This window comes from Fragaria vesca, linkage group LG6 (genome assembly GCF_000184155.1).
Source record: "Fragaria vesca subsp. vesca linkage group LG6, FraVesHawaii_1.0, whole genome shotgun sequence".
NCBI lineage: Eukaryota > Viridiplantae > Streptophyta > Magnoliopsida > Rosales > Rosaceae > Fragaria > Fragaria vesca.
In genome coordinates this window covers 15,793,217-15,808,215 of record NC_020496.1, presented here as the reverse complement: position 1 = coordinate 15,808,215, position 14,999 = coordinate 15,793,217, and the positions used below count along the sequence as shown (strand labels likewise).

Below are 14,999 nucleotides of genomic sequence, written 5' to 3'. Positions count from 1 at the left end.
GAGAGAGAGAGAGAGAGGCGCAGAAAGAGAAGAGAGTTTAAGACTATTTAGTTTTAGGGTTTTTTTTTTAATAAAAAATTCTATGGACCAATAAAATGCTGACACGTGGCAAAAATGATTATCTCGAGCCTGAACGGTCTTTTGGTGCAGGACCGAATCCGAACCCGAACTCGAGCCCGAACCGAACTGAAAGCATTCGGGCCGGTCTGTGGCCCGGACCAAACTTCTCTCATTTTGGACCGACCCAATTGAGACTGATCGGGCTTTTGGGTTAGTTTTTCTGGGTTTTTGGGCCCGAATGCCTAACCTTAGTTAATGGTAGCCCTATTACTTGTAAATAACAGTTGGAAATAGTCCTTGCACAGTTAGCACGTACCACGCGACAAAATTTCCTCCCTCTTCCCATATTCACAGACTCATTTAAGAATTTAACCCCTTTCTGTTCCCATTCAATCACCAATTCTCTCTCTCGCTACGATTTGCTTCATCTCTTTCTCGCGATTGCTTCCAGGTACCAAGAATCCTCCACAATTTCTTTCTCCATTTTTCTCTTACTCCTTGTGTCAAAGTCATTGATCACACGCTAATCACCTCTAATTTTCAATCAAGATTCTAACAGAAACATGAAATTGATATATTTTGTTTGCTTAGTTCCCGTATCCCCAATTTTCGTTATCAAATTCTGGTTGATTTGATTGTTCAATTTTTTGTTTCCAAGAAAGTTGACTGTAATTATTGGTATATAGGGATAATAGTTTTAGGAAATTGAGGTGGGTTGTGGTTTGTAATACATTGCATTAGCTGATCCAACTGTCATTTTAACAAGAACAATTGAAAGATTGAATTGGATTTCACACATTATGACAAGCTTCACTGCTTGCATTGAGGAGTAGAGTAACCAACTGCCATGTAATCTGTTTCTCTAGATTGAAACTTGGGGTTGGATGACTATGGGAGGTAGAATGCATATGCAAATGTATCACATGTGAATGCTTCTGCGGCATAGCTAATTTGAGGTTGAGAGGCCAAACTAATGCTTCATTTGTGCTAAAGAAAAGGTCTAAACTTTTCGTTTGCGCAGTTTTATTTTCAATGAAAATCTAGAGTTTCTGATCCATAGTTATTTGGGTTGTAATGGTTTATGTTTGTTTCGCCGCCTGAGGTTATGTGTCATATTTTCACATTAAATCTGTTTGCAAAGTTTGTTTTGTATGATGATAACTAGTTTGTTATGACAGATAACATTTCCAACGGTGGTGTGAGGAGTTAACTTTGGGAATGGAGGATGGCAAAGAGCCACGAGTTGAGCAATCAGAACAACCATCTCCAGAGGAGGTTGTGTTCATTGTTTGGCTTTTCTAGATGCCTTTCTGTTCTTGTGAAGAGTCGTATCTAGTGCTGGAGAAGTACATATGGAGATAGTTTGTATCAAAATTATTTTACTGCTATAGCGATTTGACTCCAGTTTATATTTTCCACAGGAAGAGGTTCTAAAGAAAAAGTATGGTGGAATCATTCCAAAGAAACCACCACTGATTTCTAAGGTGACTTTTATATTTTGTATTGCTCACAACATACTTTTTTAGTAATGAAAATGTTATGCTTGTTGGAATGGTTTTTGTTTAAGACTTTAATTTTGATTTCAGGACCATGAACGTGCTTACTTTGATTCTGCTGATTGGGCTCTTGGAAAGGTATTTTTACCAACTGTTTAGATGAATCTGCTAATTGTAACAACTAACAGGGGGAAATGCTCATTAAGTTATTTACTCCATATAATTTTATGATTTCTGATGATAACAGCAAGGTGTTGAGAAGCCTAAAGGACCACTTGAAGCCCTTCGACCGAAACTACAGGTATCGTTCCTGATCCAATTGTGGATAGGTCCGCTTATTCTACTGATCTTGGTCATTTACACTGTCGTTGTTGAAAAGTTAAAAACATAAGTTAGGTGATAGTTTTTGGTCATTTGAAAACAAGTTTTGAGCTTAGATGATTGCTATGAACCATTTTACATTCCGCTATATAGCAGAAGAATATATTGGTGTAAATTAGTGAAGTTGCTTGGTTGAATCGTCAGTGTTAAAATTTGTTGATTAATCTACAAGACCAAAACAAGTTTTGTGCTTAGATGACTGCCTTGAACCTATTTTCTTTGTGCTATAAAGTAGAAGAATATACTCGATTAAATTAGTGAACTTGCATGGTTGAATCGTTAGTGTGATAATTTTTTGATTAGTCCAGAAGACCAAAACAAGTTTTGTGCTTAGATGACTGTTGTGAACCTATTTTCTTTCTGCTATAAAGCAAAGAATATACTCTATTTAATTAATGAAGTTGCTTGGTTGAATCATTACTGTTATAATTTTTTGATTAGTCCACAACAAGGGTTAATGTAGATTATATCAGGGTTTTGGACTAGAAGGCAACCTTTTTTGGGCACAATGCCACTTATATCATTGTTGAACAATCGTGTTAATCTCCCTACACTAATTTTTTATGGTTAATGCAAAAGACAGTGCCATTTCTTTTGGGAATTAATAGAAATTGAGTGCATAACACATGTCAAGTAGTTGCATTTAAGTATAGTGAACTGGTAAGAGATACTGGAATTTGAACAATCCTATTATGATTATAGAAACAGAAATGTAATGGAAAAAAATGCTACATTCGTATTTCGAATGAGTTATTGTAGGGTTAATGTAGTGCTTTGTTTATCTTTGCAGCCTACACAACAGCAAACACGATACAGAAAGTCCCCTTGTGCTCCATCGGGTGAAGGTATATGCTAATCATGGACTTTCAATTTCTGTTGTGAAAGCTCAGTTACTTTTTGCTGAACTAATATAAACAGAAAAGATAAGTAAAGTCTGATAAATAGTCTGATTTGTGTAGATGGAGGAAGTTCTCCCTCTGAGGACGCATCTGCGAATTAATGAGATTGTATTGGGTCTTTTCGTATGAAAACTGTGGTCTGTTATTCTGAAACGTATATTGGGATGGGTAATCTCTTATTGTTCTTGGGAACAAACTTGGTGAAGTTGATGTGATTTTAGCTATAAGATAAAAATATTATGCACTACACCAAAATTACTGCAGTTGAAACTAAGCCATATTCATAATTCTAGTGTTCCAAATTTTTTGGGACATTATTGTTGCTTTTATTATTAATGAAGAAAGAGCCTGCATATGAGTATGGACAACTTTATCAGTGAAACTGGCAATTTTTCAGTGACATCTTTTTTTCCTTCTGTCCTTGTAAAATTGAACCTGCTGTTAATGTTGAGTTCCACCTAATGTATTGTTATATGTAATTAGTAAGTTAGTAAAGATTATAGTGATCTTGCTTTCAAGAAACTTGCTTCTGTCTTCCTGTTCTCCTAGTCTTGTAATGCTGGATAAGTTGAAAAAAAAAGAAAAAAAAGTATGCCGATCCCATCAGACAGGCGTTCATTTTTAATCCATCTCCAACTTTGTTCCTTTTCGACTGTGTTTTCACAATAGTCCGGTTCAATCAACCATTCTTAAGTCAGCTATGACCTAAAATAAAATAGTTACTGACATGATCATGGCGATGAGATATCTTCCTCAACACTTGATTGATTCAATATCAAAAAAATAGGGGAGTTATCTTTCAATCCTTCTTTCTCCATTTATTAAGATTCCTATTTGGTCCATATATGTATCATAAATATGATTCTCATCAATTGTAGGGATCCCATGCATGCGCATCAATCAAGGATTCTGAGATCTTCGTCAAGGATGTGATTGACGCAAATATAAGGAAAGATTTTCCCTTGCCGATTCTACTTGGAACCTAAGCAAATGCAGCCGATCGCGATTCAAGCTACATTCGAAGTATAATTACGCAAGATATTTTAGAGATTTCCATGAAGATTTACATCAAAATTCTTGTGCAATTCATGGAAACCATTGGATCAACATTAGACGAAAGGCCGAGATTGAATCACAAGAGAGAAGTTTCCTCTATAAATAGAGCGAGGCTGCAAGCAAAGTTAAAAGGACCTTTCTTTTGCCGCACCAAAGTCAGAAAATTGCTGCCAAATTCGTGCTTCACCATTCTCTCCATAAACTCTCTACACAAACACAAGAACCCTAGTTCCTTAGTTCTTAGTTTAGTAGTATCCCTCTTTTGTAATCCTTTGGGTTTCCTTGGAGTGATTCAAGTGTGATAATCGAAGAACAAAGAGTGTAAACTATGTATTTTATTCAATATTTTAGTTGTTTAATTCAGAAGTATTTATTTTTCTCTGTTGATTGTTTATGATGTATGTCAGGATCCATCTCGAGTTTCATCTTGAAACCCGAATTAAATCTTGCGGAGTCCACCTCGAAAGAAAATTTACCGAAAAATTCGGCATAACTTCCCTTGAAAATGGACAACCCTAACCTGAAAAATTCGGAATAGCACTTCTAAAACGAAACAACCATCCTCAACTCTTGGAGCCACCCACTCCCCACAAACACAACCACCCCCAAATAACAATAAAACCATCCTCCAATTCATCACATAAATATCCAACTAATATAACAAACTTCATCCTTCGAATATTCTAAAATGTAATCATAAGTCTTAGCACACCACCAAAATATTATACAATATCCCCAAGGGTAATCAGCGCTACTAAAAACTAGAGGAAGCAAGAAAATACACTGGTAGGTTAAACATGTAACCTATTGGTGAAAAGTGGTGGAGATGTGGGTAACTATGCCTCGCCTCCTACTAGTACCAACCCGAACTCTGCAGACTGGACATTTTAAAAACAAAGGGCCCAGGGGAAAACATTCGAAAATGTTAGAGTGAGTGGACAAAAATAAAACGAATAAATAAAAATAATTAACAATATTTATGCTTTCCCAATTTATATTTCCAAAGAAAAGCGAACGCATACCTCAAACGATAAAACTGGTAACCCATAAATATTGAGCCTCTCAAGGTCTAAAAATATATATGTATGTATTTACACACGTCCATACTCCCTATATAAATTTTATGGATTTAAAGTAATTTATATAGGGTTACTACACTCGCGTCTAACGCTCACGTCACACCATAATGCGGTGATACACTACTCCATTAAAGTGGACAAACGGGTGTATAAATATGTGCTCATACCCCCTATATGAATTAAACACTCATATAGGTCTGCTACACTTGCGTCTAACGCTCACATCATACCATAATGCGGTTATATACTACGCCATTACGGTGGACAGACACATATGGCTGGCTAGCTAGCATTTATATACATACTCTCCTCATAAATAAATATTTATATTCACCAAAAAATCCCATTTTCGGTAACTCTCCAAAATAAATAAAATCGTCAAAATAAAACGACATCAAATGCTCCAACAAAAGAAATTGTTCAACCATGAACCATAGCATGCATATTATTTAAAACAAAAGTCCACTCACAAATTAGGCCTAAACCTAATGTCGATCTGAGGCCTCTTCTGCTCGAGGCTCCTCACATTCTGTTCCAAATACATAATTAAATTGCCAACTAAAATTTAATACTTATACAAAAATAGGCAAAATTAAATGTGAGTTTTAACACGCTCATCCTTGACTAACTTCGCTATTCTTAATTCGATACGGTCCATACTTCACCACAAATACCGACAGCCTTATTATAACTTTCTACAGTCTTAACAATATTAATCCCACGGCCGGATTCTACCCCATTAACAAAATCTTCAATCTTTGAAAAATCATAAACCTATCCAAAACTCTTCCAAACTTCACATTATTAGACTCCCCTTAATATAACAACCTTAAAACCCTGAAAAATTTCCTAACAGCAGCGGCCGGCAGCCCTTTTCCGACCACCTCCAATGCCCACCAAATTTTAACACAACCATCTTCTCAACAATCTAAACAACTTTCATAACTACCACAAACACCAATTCCCAGCCTAGATAGAGTAATCGACTTAAAACAGTAAATTGAACCCTAGAGTTTCAATCACTGATTTCTCCTTACCAAGCACGAATCGAACCAAAACCTTTAGCGGGATTACCACCCTAGATGAGGGCTACAAGATGAGCCAAGGATCGCTGACTATGGCGGCCGGAGGAGGGAGTTCCGGCGGAAGGGCAGCTGGACTTCCAGTGGCGTTTTCCTCCACACGGCGGCGGTAGAGGCTCGATCACCTAACCAGAAATGGAGAGGAGAAGACGCTGGTTCGATCGGGACTAGTGCGGTAGTCGGAGCTGGCTGGACGGCGGCAGGCAGTGGCGGAGAACGTTGGCGGAGGAAGGAAAATCAGGGGAGAGTAGAGAGAGTCGGGGAGAGAGAGAGAGAGAGAAAATAAGGTTTGGGCTTTCCAAACCGGTTCCACAACCCAACCATTTCAAACCCAACACTAAATAAAAATACACCCCAAAAACATAACCCAATAATCCTTTTACTAACCAAAATTTTACCCTTTTTACCATCTTCCACTATTTCTCCTACGAAAATAATTCCTCCAAAATAATCGTCCCTCAAAACCCCCCTACGGACTTGAAAACAATAAACTCATTTACAAAGATGGTAAAACTCTTATTAATACCAAGCTACTAATTAGGGTAAAAATTTAAGTCGGGATGTGACAATGTATGCATCTTTAATTTAGCATATCAATTTCGTGTTCATCCTATGTTTCTCTATTGAATGATATTCTATGTAATCTAAACCATGCCCGATCAATTGAGATTGTGTATCTATGATTGCTTGTCTTAGGTTTCGCAGTGGCGACTGTGGCGTGACGGTGCTTAAGATCATTTTAAAAGAACTTAGATGGTATGCAGCCGCGTGGCGGTACTATCTATTTAGATCTTGGTGCAATCGATATATGCATGTTTAGGTTGCTAGAGTTGACATAGTGTGCATATGATGTTATGAGATTGATTCTTAATTTGGGTGTGCGCTTAAGGTTGTTCAATTGTATATAGCAGCTTAGGATTTTGTTTTATTTTTAGTTTTTGATTTTCTTCAACCTTATGTCCCCTGTTTTATTTTATTTTATTTTCATATCAAACGATCTCCGATCCCCCTAATATTATGTACAGTGGTTCCTCTGTGTGTCTAGTAGGTCTATAAATTTTCATAATTTTTTGAGTAGTCTAGGTTAGGTTTCTAATTAGATTTTCGACTGCTATTCGTTAAGAACAATAATCACTTTTGTAAATATTTTTAGTCTGTAATACTTGTTAACAATTTTTGTGTTTTACTAACGCTTTCTTTTGCAGAGATACCCTCAATCCCCGGCTTGTGAACGACACCCGTATTTGCTACATACTACAATTGATATATAAAAAGGGTTTTTAATTGCACACCGGTAACGGTCACGCCAATTTTGGCGCCGTTGCCGAGGACTTAAAAGTTTCTTGTGGTTTTGTAGTTGTAAATATTTAACATTGCTTAATCAAATTTTAATAATGATTATTTGTTTTATTGATTTTTAGGTTTGTATCTGACTTTGTAAGTCGTTGGTTGAAAGAGGACACATTAGTTGATTTGGACCTTAACCCTTCGTGAGTACCTTATTAAAGGTCTCTCGAGGTTGAGGGCAGTTCCTATCTACCTATTGTAGGACCGTCAACAATATGCGTAGTTCCTAGCTGAGTAAGGCGCACTTTGGGTGGTGTCTAGGCCCGAGTAAGCACCTGGGATCAAAATTGGGCTTCAAAGGACCATAGACTGTGGGCAAGTACGATAGGGGTTTCGACCTCTGTGGCCCATTAAAACGAAGTCCTACCAACACCGCTACACTTCATCATGGCCATCCAAGCCTTTTGAAACCACGGAATTACTTATGTTTAGACGTCATTACCTTAATCACACCACCAACGGCTTACCATTTGCGATGCAGATTTGAGAACGAATAAAACTTAGAATCGTTAAATTTTGTAATTATTGTTGTAGGTCACACTAACGTATATTAGATCAAACATGACTTTGACTTGGGTAGCATTTCCGCCCCATTGCACATCATCGTCCTTTGTTCCCGCGCCTAAGTATAGAGTCTAAATGAACTTAAGCATAGGATAATGCAGACGTGTAGAGTCTTACGTGTTTATTGAAACTCTTTCTTTAATTACTAGCAAGAGGTATGTTAGCACCTTAAATTGGGACAAGTTGCTGTGCTTATATGTGCAGAGCTAGCACCTTACATTGAGACGTGTTTTGAGGTGAAACCTCAAGAACAAAACTATGAGGGACGGTGGGCCCAAAACGGACAATATCTCAATAGTATGTACTAGGTTGTTACATATTGCATGCTTAAATCCTTAACTTCTAGAACTCTTCGTCTTTAGTTCATGTTTTAGTAGCCTTGATAAGGTACTAGTCCATGAACTAGAGAGTTCATGTTTGCCTTAATCGGAAATGTGAATACCATTAAGGAAGTTCGACTTAGTGGCCTTGACCGGCTTTGAGTACGGGATTTGGTACTCATGAAGATATGTTTATTTGCTTGAAATTGTTCATTACATTGAAACTGCTAGAGTGACCCTAGTACCCAAATCCCTCTTTCTTTAATTTCCTTCATTTTTATTTGTCATTTTCAATTTAGTTTTTAATCTTTTCACTCGTAAATTGAAAACCACAACTTCGACAATCTCTACCTCATTATAAATATCACTAGGGTCTTAGATTAGCATTTTAGTTTATTTCTTTATTTTTTCTTCTTCTTTGTTTGCATTAGTGACTTATGGCTTATTACCTAAGTATTGTGGTTAGCCTTTCAATCCCCATGGTACGATATCTTCGGTCTAAATATAGCTCATTTCTTTGATGTCGACCGTGCTATTATTGCGCGTTAGTTGCACATTCAAAAGCACCAAATTAACTAGTTTATCCCAGCAGGGATGGCTGAGGAGTTTTGATGCACTATGTGCAACCAAGGTTCGATTCTCCTTGGCTACATCTTGACTTTTGTGTATAAATTTGAGAGAATTTGGGCCCAAGTAAAAAGAAGATATCTTGAATCTCGAAATTTTCCTAAAATATTGTGATATTCCCAATATATCGAGCAATATCATCTTGGTAAGTAGAGATAATATCGCACGTCCAAAAAACGATATTTTCGGCGATTTTATTGACTTTTGGTCCTTGATTGGGGATTCATATCCAACGTTAATACCTAATCGTTTATGAGGATCCATTTTAATGCGTTGTGGGAGTGCAATAGACACATATACTACGAAATCAAATATGAGTAAGTGTGAAATGTCAGGCTCATATCCATACCAACTAGTATGCAAAAAATGGTTGGCCAGTAGTGGGTTTGAAACGAATAAGTAAAGTTGCGTGCAATATTACATAACCCAAGTAGATATAGGCATGTTGATGGGCATAACCAGTGCCCTAGCCACCATTTATAGCCTTTTGATGGTGGCTTCTGCGATATCAATTTTTGTATGCACATGATGCTCTACATGGATCTTAATAGACATGGAATAATTGTCATATGCTTTTGATGTGAACTCTCGCTCGTTGTCAAGCCTTATAGACTTGATGCTTTATTGTTAAACAGTTTTGGCATTTCCCTAGACTTCTTTGTATGAGCACTACATCCATAATTATAATTGGGTCTAATTTTCATTTACAATTGTACTCTCTACTCAACTTTCTTTTTTTCTTTTTTTTTTTTTTTTGAAGAAGAAGAAGCAGAATTAATCCATTGATATAATTAATCATGCAACCAAGGTCAAGCTAAAGCCATCCAGAGATGAACTCATTACAATTTGATACTCATTTTCAAGCCTACAACCTTAAGGAAATCTAAGAAAAGCAAACTAAACTATGAATTGAAAAACAAACTCAAAGCTAGCTATGTCAAAAAAAGTGGACATGAATACTAGAAAGCAAATAAAAATAATGTCTAAATCTATACGACTGGAAGACAAAGGTATTGTGCTTATGAGTATGACGTCTAAGACTTATTAGTCTACGTTTCCACTCAACATATCAGCGAACTAGTTTTTGCCTAACGATATTATAGGCTAAAAGTGCCACATAGTAAAGAGATCAGATTATAAAATTAGAACATATACTTACTTATAGATGGAAATTTATTACGATAATAGCCGGTATTACCACAACCTCTATATTTTCGTGGTATCTTCTCCACTATCTCAAAGCATGAGGCATCCTACTTTGTAGAATTAGTTTCTTTTCTTTTAGTTGATCCCATCAGACGACGTCTATAATATGCATTAACCCTGTGTAGAATTTTTCATACTCATAATAGTAGTTCCATTTCTAACTAGGAAAAGGTTTGTGAGACTTTATTTTCTGCTTTCGGTAGGTTTTTCTTTGGTTTTTTGTTAGTGGATAATACTGCATTTGACAATTAATTATATATTAGTAGTATAGGTTGGTTGTGCTTTTGCAACTTATTGTAATCCTATGTATTATGGAGGATTTTCAATCCTTCTAGTTTTTTTTTTTTTTTTTTTTACAAAAAAGAAACAATAAAACTGCTAATATTTGTATAATTTAAAGGCCAAGGCAATTAAAAATGGTTCAATACACATCTCGCTCAAGTGCAAAACAAAATAAAATTCACGTCAATGTTCCAACTTAGAAAGTAATCCATAAAGCAAAATTTAACACACTTAACCAGCTGAACTAATTTAAAGTTCGTGTAAAAGAAAATTGTTGACGGTGGGATTGATTTTTTTTCAATCCTTCTAGACGCAATAGACGTCGTAGTGATAGGAGCTTGACTCTGTTTCTCTCAAAAAAAAAAAAGCTAGCTAGAAGGAACAAAGAAGAAAATAAAAAATAGAAATTCTATAATGTGGTAATGCATGTCATACATCAACTTTGTCATAAAGTTGTAAAATGAGTTCTCAAAATTGTAATATTAGTTCTCAAAGTTGTAATATGAGTTCTTAAAGTTGTAAATTTTCTAATTACAACATTAGTTATCATGTGTGCTTAAAGTGATAAAATGTGTGCTTAAAGTGATAATTTAGTCTTCAAAGTGATTAAAAAAAGTTGATGCAACTTTAAGGACTCATGTTATAACATTAATGACTCAATTACCATTTTAAGGACACATGACTAATGTTGTAACTAATTTTTTTACAATTTTGAGGATTCATATTACGATTTTGAGGACTAATATTACAATTTTGAGGACTCGTATCATTACTTTAAGGACTCATTTTACAACTTTAAGATAAAGTTGATGCATGACATGGAAATATATATCATTCTCTGTAATTTATTTCTTTTATCGAAAAAAAAAAAAACATAGCATGACATGGGAATAGATATCATTATGTTCTGATATAAATTAAGCATATATAAACCAACATTGATATAAAGAGTTTTTGATCTCGACTACTGCATACATGCTTAAGATCGAATTCCCAAATTGCAAAGAAATGCATGAATTACGAATGACTGCTGTATACTTCATGCTGGAATGCCTTAAGAGATCGATCGATTCTTGGCATTGAGGCGATCACTACTACAACTCTAGATACTCATGCAGTGGCTTGGTAGCAAGCTACCTTGACCAAATAGCTAGAGATCAACTTCCTATAGGGAGAAAAGAAAAGAAACAGACAATAATCAAATTCAACAGTAGTAGTACTGAAACTTCAAGGTAATTTTCCTTGGACCAATTTCTAGTTTCCATATTCCGTTCATTTTCCACATGAACCTGCAATGAATCCAAATTTCAGTTAATTTGATGCATACATGAGGTATCAAATTCAATAGTCAAACCTGTTACTGCGAACTAAGATCAACAAAATAGCGTAATAACTCATCATTATTAGACGGATGCTATATATCATCCCCTGAATACAATGTGTTCAGATGAAAAAGAGAATATCTGAATATAAGATAAAATTAAAGGCCTTAACTTGCTTGCAGACTTTGCGACAGTGATGACAGTGATCACAGTTAATGTTAGAACAGCAAAACAACAAGATTCTTCAAACAATATATGCATTCCAGAACAGACATATATACGTTTTGGGTTTTCTATCTATACTTCTCAAACGGTTTGGTCATCAAATTTTGCAAAAAACAACGAAAACTTGCGCCAAACAACGAATACTTCCCAGATTTCTCTACTCAACATGATGTACTACATGGAAAGCAGAGATATGTATACAAAGAAGAGGTAGGGTAAGTAGTACACTTAGGGCTAGATCAAACGTTTGCGTTTGATAAAATAACACAACCAAACCCTAGTTGAAATTTGTCTTATACATTGGAGACGTTGAACACGTTTTTTTTTATCTGATTTTTCTTATTTGTTTCTTTAGTGAAAACATATGTTAACAAATGCAGTCTCCAACGGTAGAGTAATATGCAAATGCAGTTTTAAGAAAGAAATAAACACGTGCAATTAGTTCATAAACCCAAAATGTAAACTAGCTGTTAATCAATATTCGGAAATCAATTTGGTTCCCCATGAAGATTGAAGACTGGACAAGGACATGTGAGATAATAGGGTTTTGAGTGATGGATCATCACGACCAGACCAGGGAATATCGTAATTTATACCCCAATGCAAGATAGCTCAGACATTTCTCATTTAGAAGAAACAACAAACAAAACAAAAGCAGTAGAATTTTTTCTAGTACTAGATAACTGAGTAATATTCTTGCGACCATGAAATATGATAGTTTGCTGCCCCACAAATTATATCTTGTGCAGCATCGTACTGCAGAATATGCAAAATGCCAAAATAGCCACAAGAAAAACATGAATCTCTAAACAGTTCACATTGCGTGTAGATATCCTGCACAATGTGGTACAAGGAAGAACCCAAATTAGGGTGCTTTCATCATCATGGTATCAGAACGATATTTGGGTGAACAGAGATTCTCAATCATGACCTTATTTTCTTGAATTCAAGATGACATATAATGTTGGGTCTATATAATGATAAAGCATGAGCAAAAAGATGGATCATAAATCTATGAACAACAGAAAGTTCATAGTTAATTAGAAGATCTATCTGTGGAAACCTTAATCAAGAATGAAATTCCAATCATTTAGTGATTTTAGCCTATCCATTCATAATATTAATATATGATGAAATATACTGACATAATTAGATAGTTTCTGAAGATATCTCACTTGACTTGACCAATATTCGTGGGGGCACAACAAAATCTGCAGAATCTTAAAAGAGCCAAAATTACAAAGAAATAGCAATTTTATAATTTTAACGTGGGACAATCACAGTGGAGTTTCACATCGTCACTGTGCATGGGTGTGTGAGATGTATGCAGAGATCATTAATTGGTTCTGATCTGAAGATTTTATGAACTAGAGAGCTGCTGATCATCAGCACAGCTTACAAGTCTAGCTACCCAATAAAATTAGTTTTTAGGGTTTTGAATTTCTTGGGTTTAGAATGACAGAGACAACCAGCTACAGAATTGGGGGTTTTCATATATCAGTAAGGATTTTTACTACATAATATTGTCAGGAAAAAATGTAGACAGATTCATTAAATACACCACAACTACCAGAACTCAATGCAGGAAATGACACGAACACAAAGAAGCAGTAGTAGCAAGGCCATATATGAATGAAAGACAACAAGGCAAATTAGTTACAATGTAATGAATAATTACCAAATTCTGAGGAGCGAGCTTAGCATCGATCAAGAGAAGTGCATGATAGAACTTGTTGAAGAATCACGATCACTATTTCCAGGTCCTCCTCCTCCTCCTCCTCCCCCTCTGCCGCTGCTGCTGCTGCTGCTGCTGGTCGGAGTTGTTGCGGTCGGCTTCTTCTTCTTCTTCTTGTAAGGAATCCCTCTAGCCTTGGCCTGGCACTCCCTGACCTCCCTCAAGTAAACCCTGATTGCACCACTAGCAAAAGGGTTGCTCTCAGGGGCCCCACCGTTCTCCTCATAAGCAGCCCTCAACCTCCCTATGAGAGCATCCAGGCTTCCCCAGGCCTGCCGGAGAGGACACGTGCAAGGCGCAGGTGGCTCCGGCTGGCCGTAAAACATACAACCCTGGAGATGGACTTTGGTCTTCCCGAACTGATCGAGGTACCTGAGGAACTCGAGGACATGGCTGTAATTGCACTGGGAGAGAGGGACTGGAGGCCTCTGGTTCCTCAAGTACTGTCCGAAAGTGTTCCAGTCCCTCCTCTTCTGTGACTCGTACCTGCTGGGCGTCGCTGGCTGCTGCTGCTGCTCATGATGATCGGTGGGACTCGGACTCGAGTACCCCGATGAAGATCCATCTCCACCTGAGAATGCCTTGCCTCTGTCGTGAGACATCGATCTCACAGTGATGGATCGATCGATGGATCAGTGGAGACTCTGATGAACTAGCTTGATTTTTTTTAATTTTTATTGCTAAATAAAGCAAAGCTAGCAACTAATGGAGGGTGCGAGAGGAGAGGTGAAAGGAATAGGCTAGGAAGAGGCAAAATTAAAAAGAGGGGGATTGAGGGATTTGGAAGAGAAGATGGAGATCTTCTATTCTCACATTGTGGTAAAGGGACCCCGTGAGAAGACCTGCCATGGGGGCCAATATTCATATGAGTTGCTTTCTGTTTCCATCTTTTTCTTCATTTCTATCTATGCTGCTTCTTTCCTTATTTTCTTTTTTCTTTCTTTTCTATTATCTTAGTGCCATCAGCATGAATGCTACGTTTTCCCTCGATAAGCATAAAAAAGCATTTGTCCTTTTCTTTTATAAATTATTAAAGCCTCGCTCAAACAAGTTTGCTCAAATTTGGTCATAGTGTTATAATCATTCCATGACCAAACATACTTGATCACATCAAGATTGTTACTGTATTGGGGGAGCAAGTTAACAGATACAGAATTTTGTTAGAGTTTTCGTCTAGGTTTAAAACCGGCAGAGACCCCAAAACTCAAGTGGTCGTACCCGGACTACCGCGGGCAAATATATATTGAACCAAAGTACAAACTCAAATAGCTCTACGCAAAATGTAAAACCCAAAATATATACAACGAGGCTAATTAAC

The 14,999-nt window shown here is 36.6% G+C and overlaps 2 protein-coding genes across 2 annotated transcripts; one reads left to right on the top strand and one right to left on the bottom strand.

The window, feature by feature from the left end:
* Positions 1-340: 340 nt before the first annotated feature.
* LOC101307707 lies at positions 341-3,270 on the top strand. The gene is made up of 7 exons (XM_004303136.1): positions 341-511; positions 1,239-1,335; positions 1,482-1,544; positions 1,647-1,694; positions 1,804-1,857; positions 2,728-2,782; positions 2,897-3,270. The coding sequence occupies exons 2-7, from the start codon at positions 1,279-1,281 to the stop codon at positions 2,935-2,937; spliced, it is 318 nt and encodes a 105-aa protein (XP_004303184.1). The 5' UTR covers positions 341-511; positions 1,239-1,278; the 3' UTR covers positions 2,938-3,270.
* Positions 3,271-11,280: 8,010 nt separating this feature from the next.
* Positions 11,281-14,604, bottom strand: LOC101307414. The gene is made up of 2 exons (XM_004303135.1): positions 13,625-14,604; positions 11,281-11,688 (listed from the first exon to the last, which is right to left on the bottom strand). Exon 1 carries the CDS (start codon positions 14,281-14,283, stop codon positions 13,654-13,656), a length of 630 nt encoding a protein of 209 aa, XP_004303183.1. The 5' UTR covers positions 14,284-14,604; the 3' UTR covers positions 11,281-11,688; positions 13,625-13,653.
* Positions 14,605-14,999: the final 395 nt, after the last annotated feature.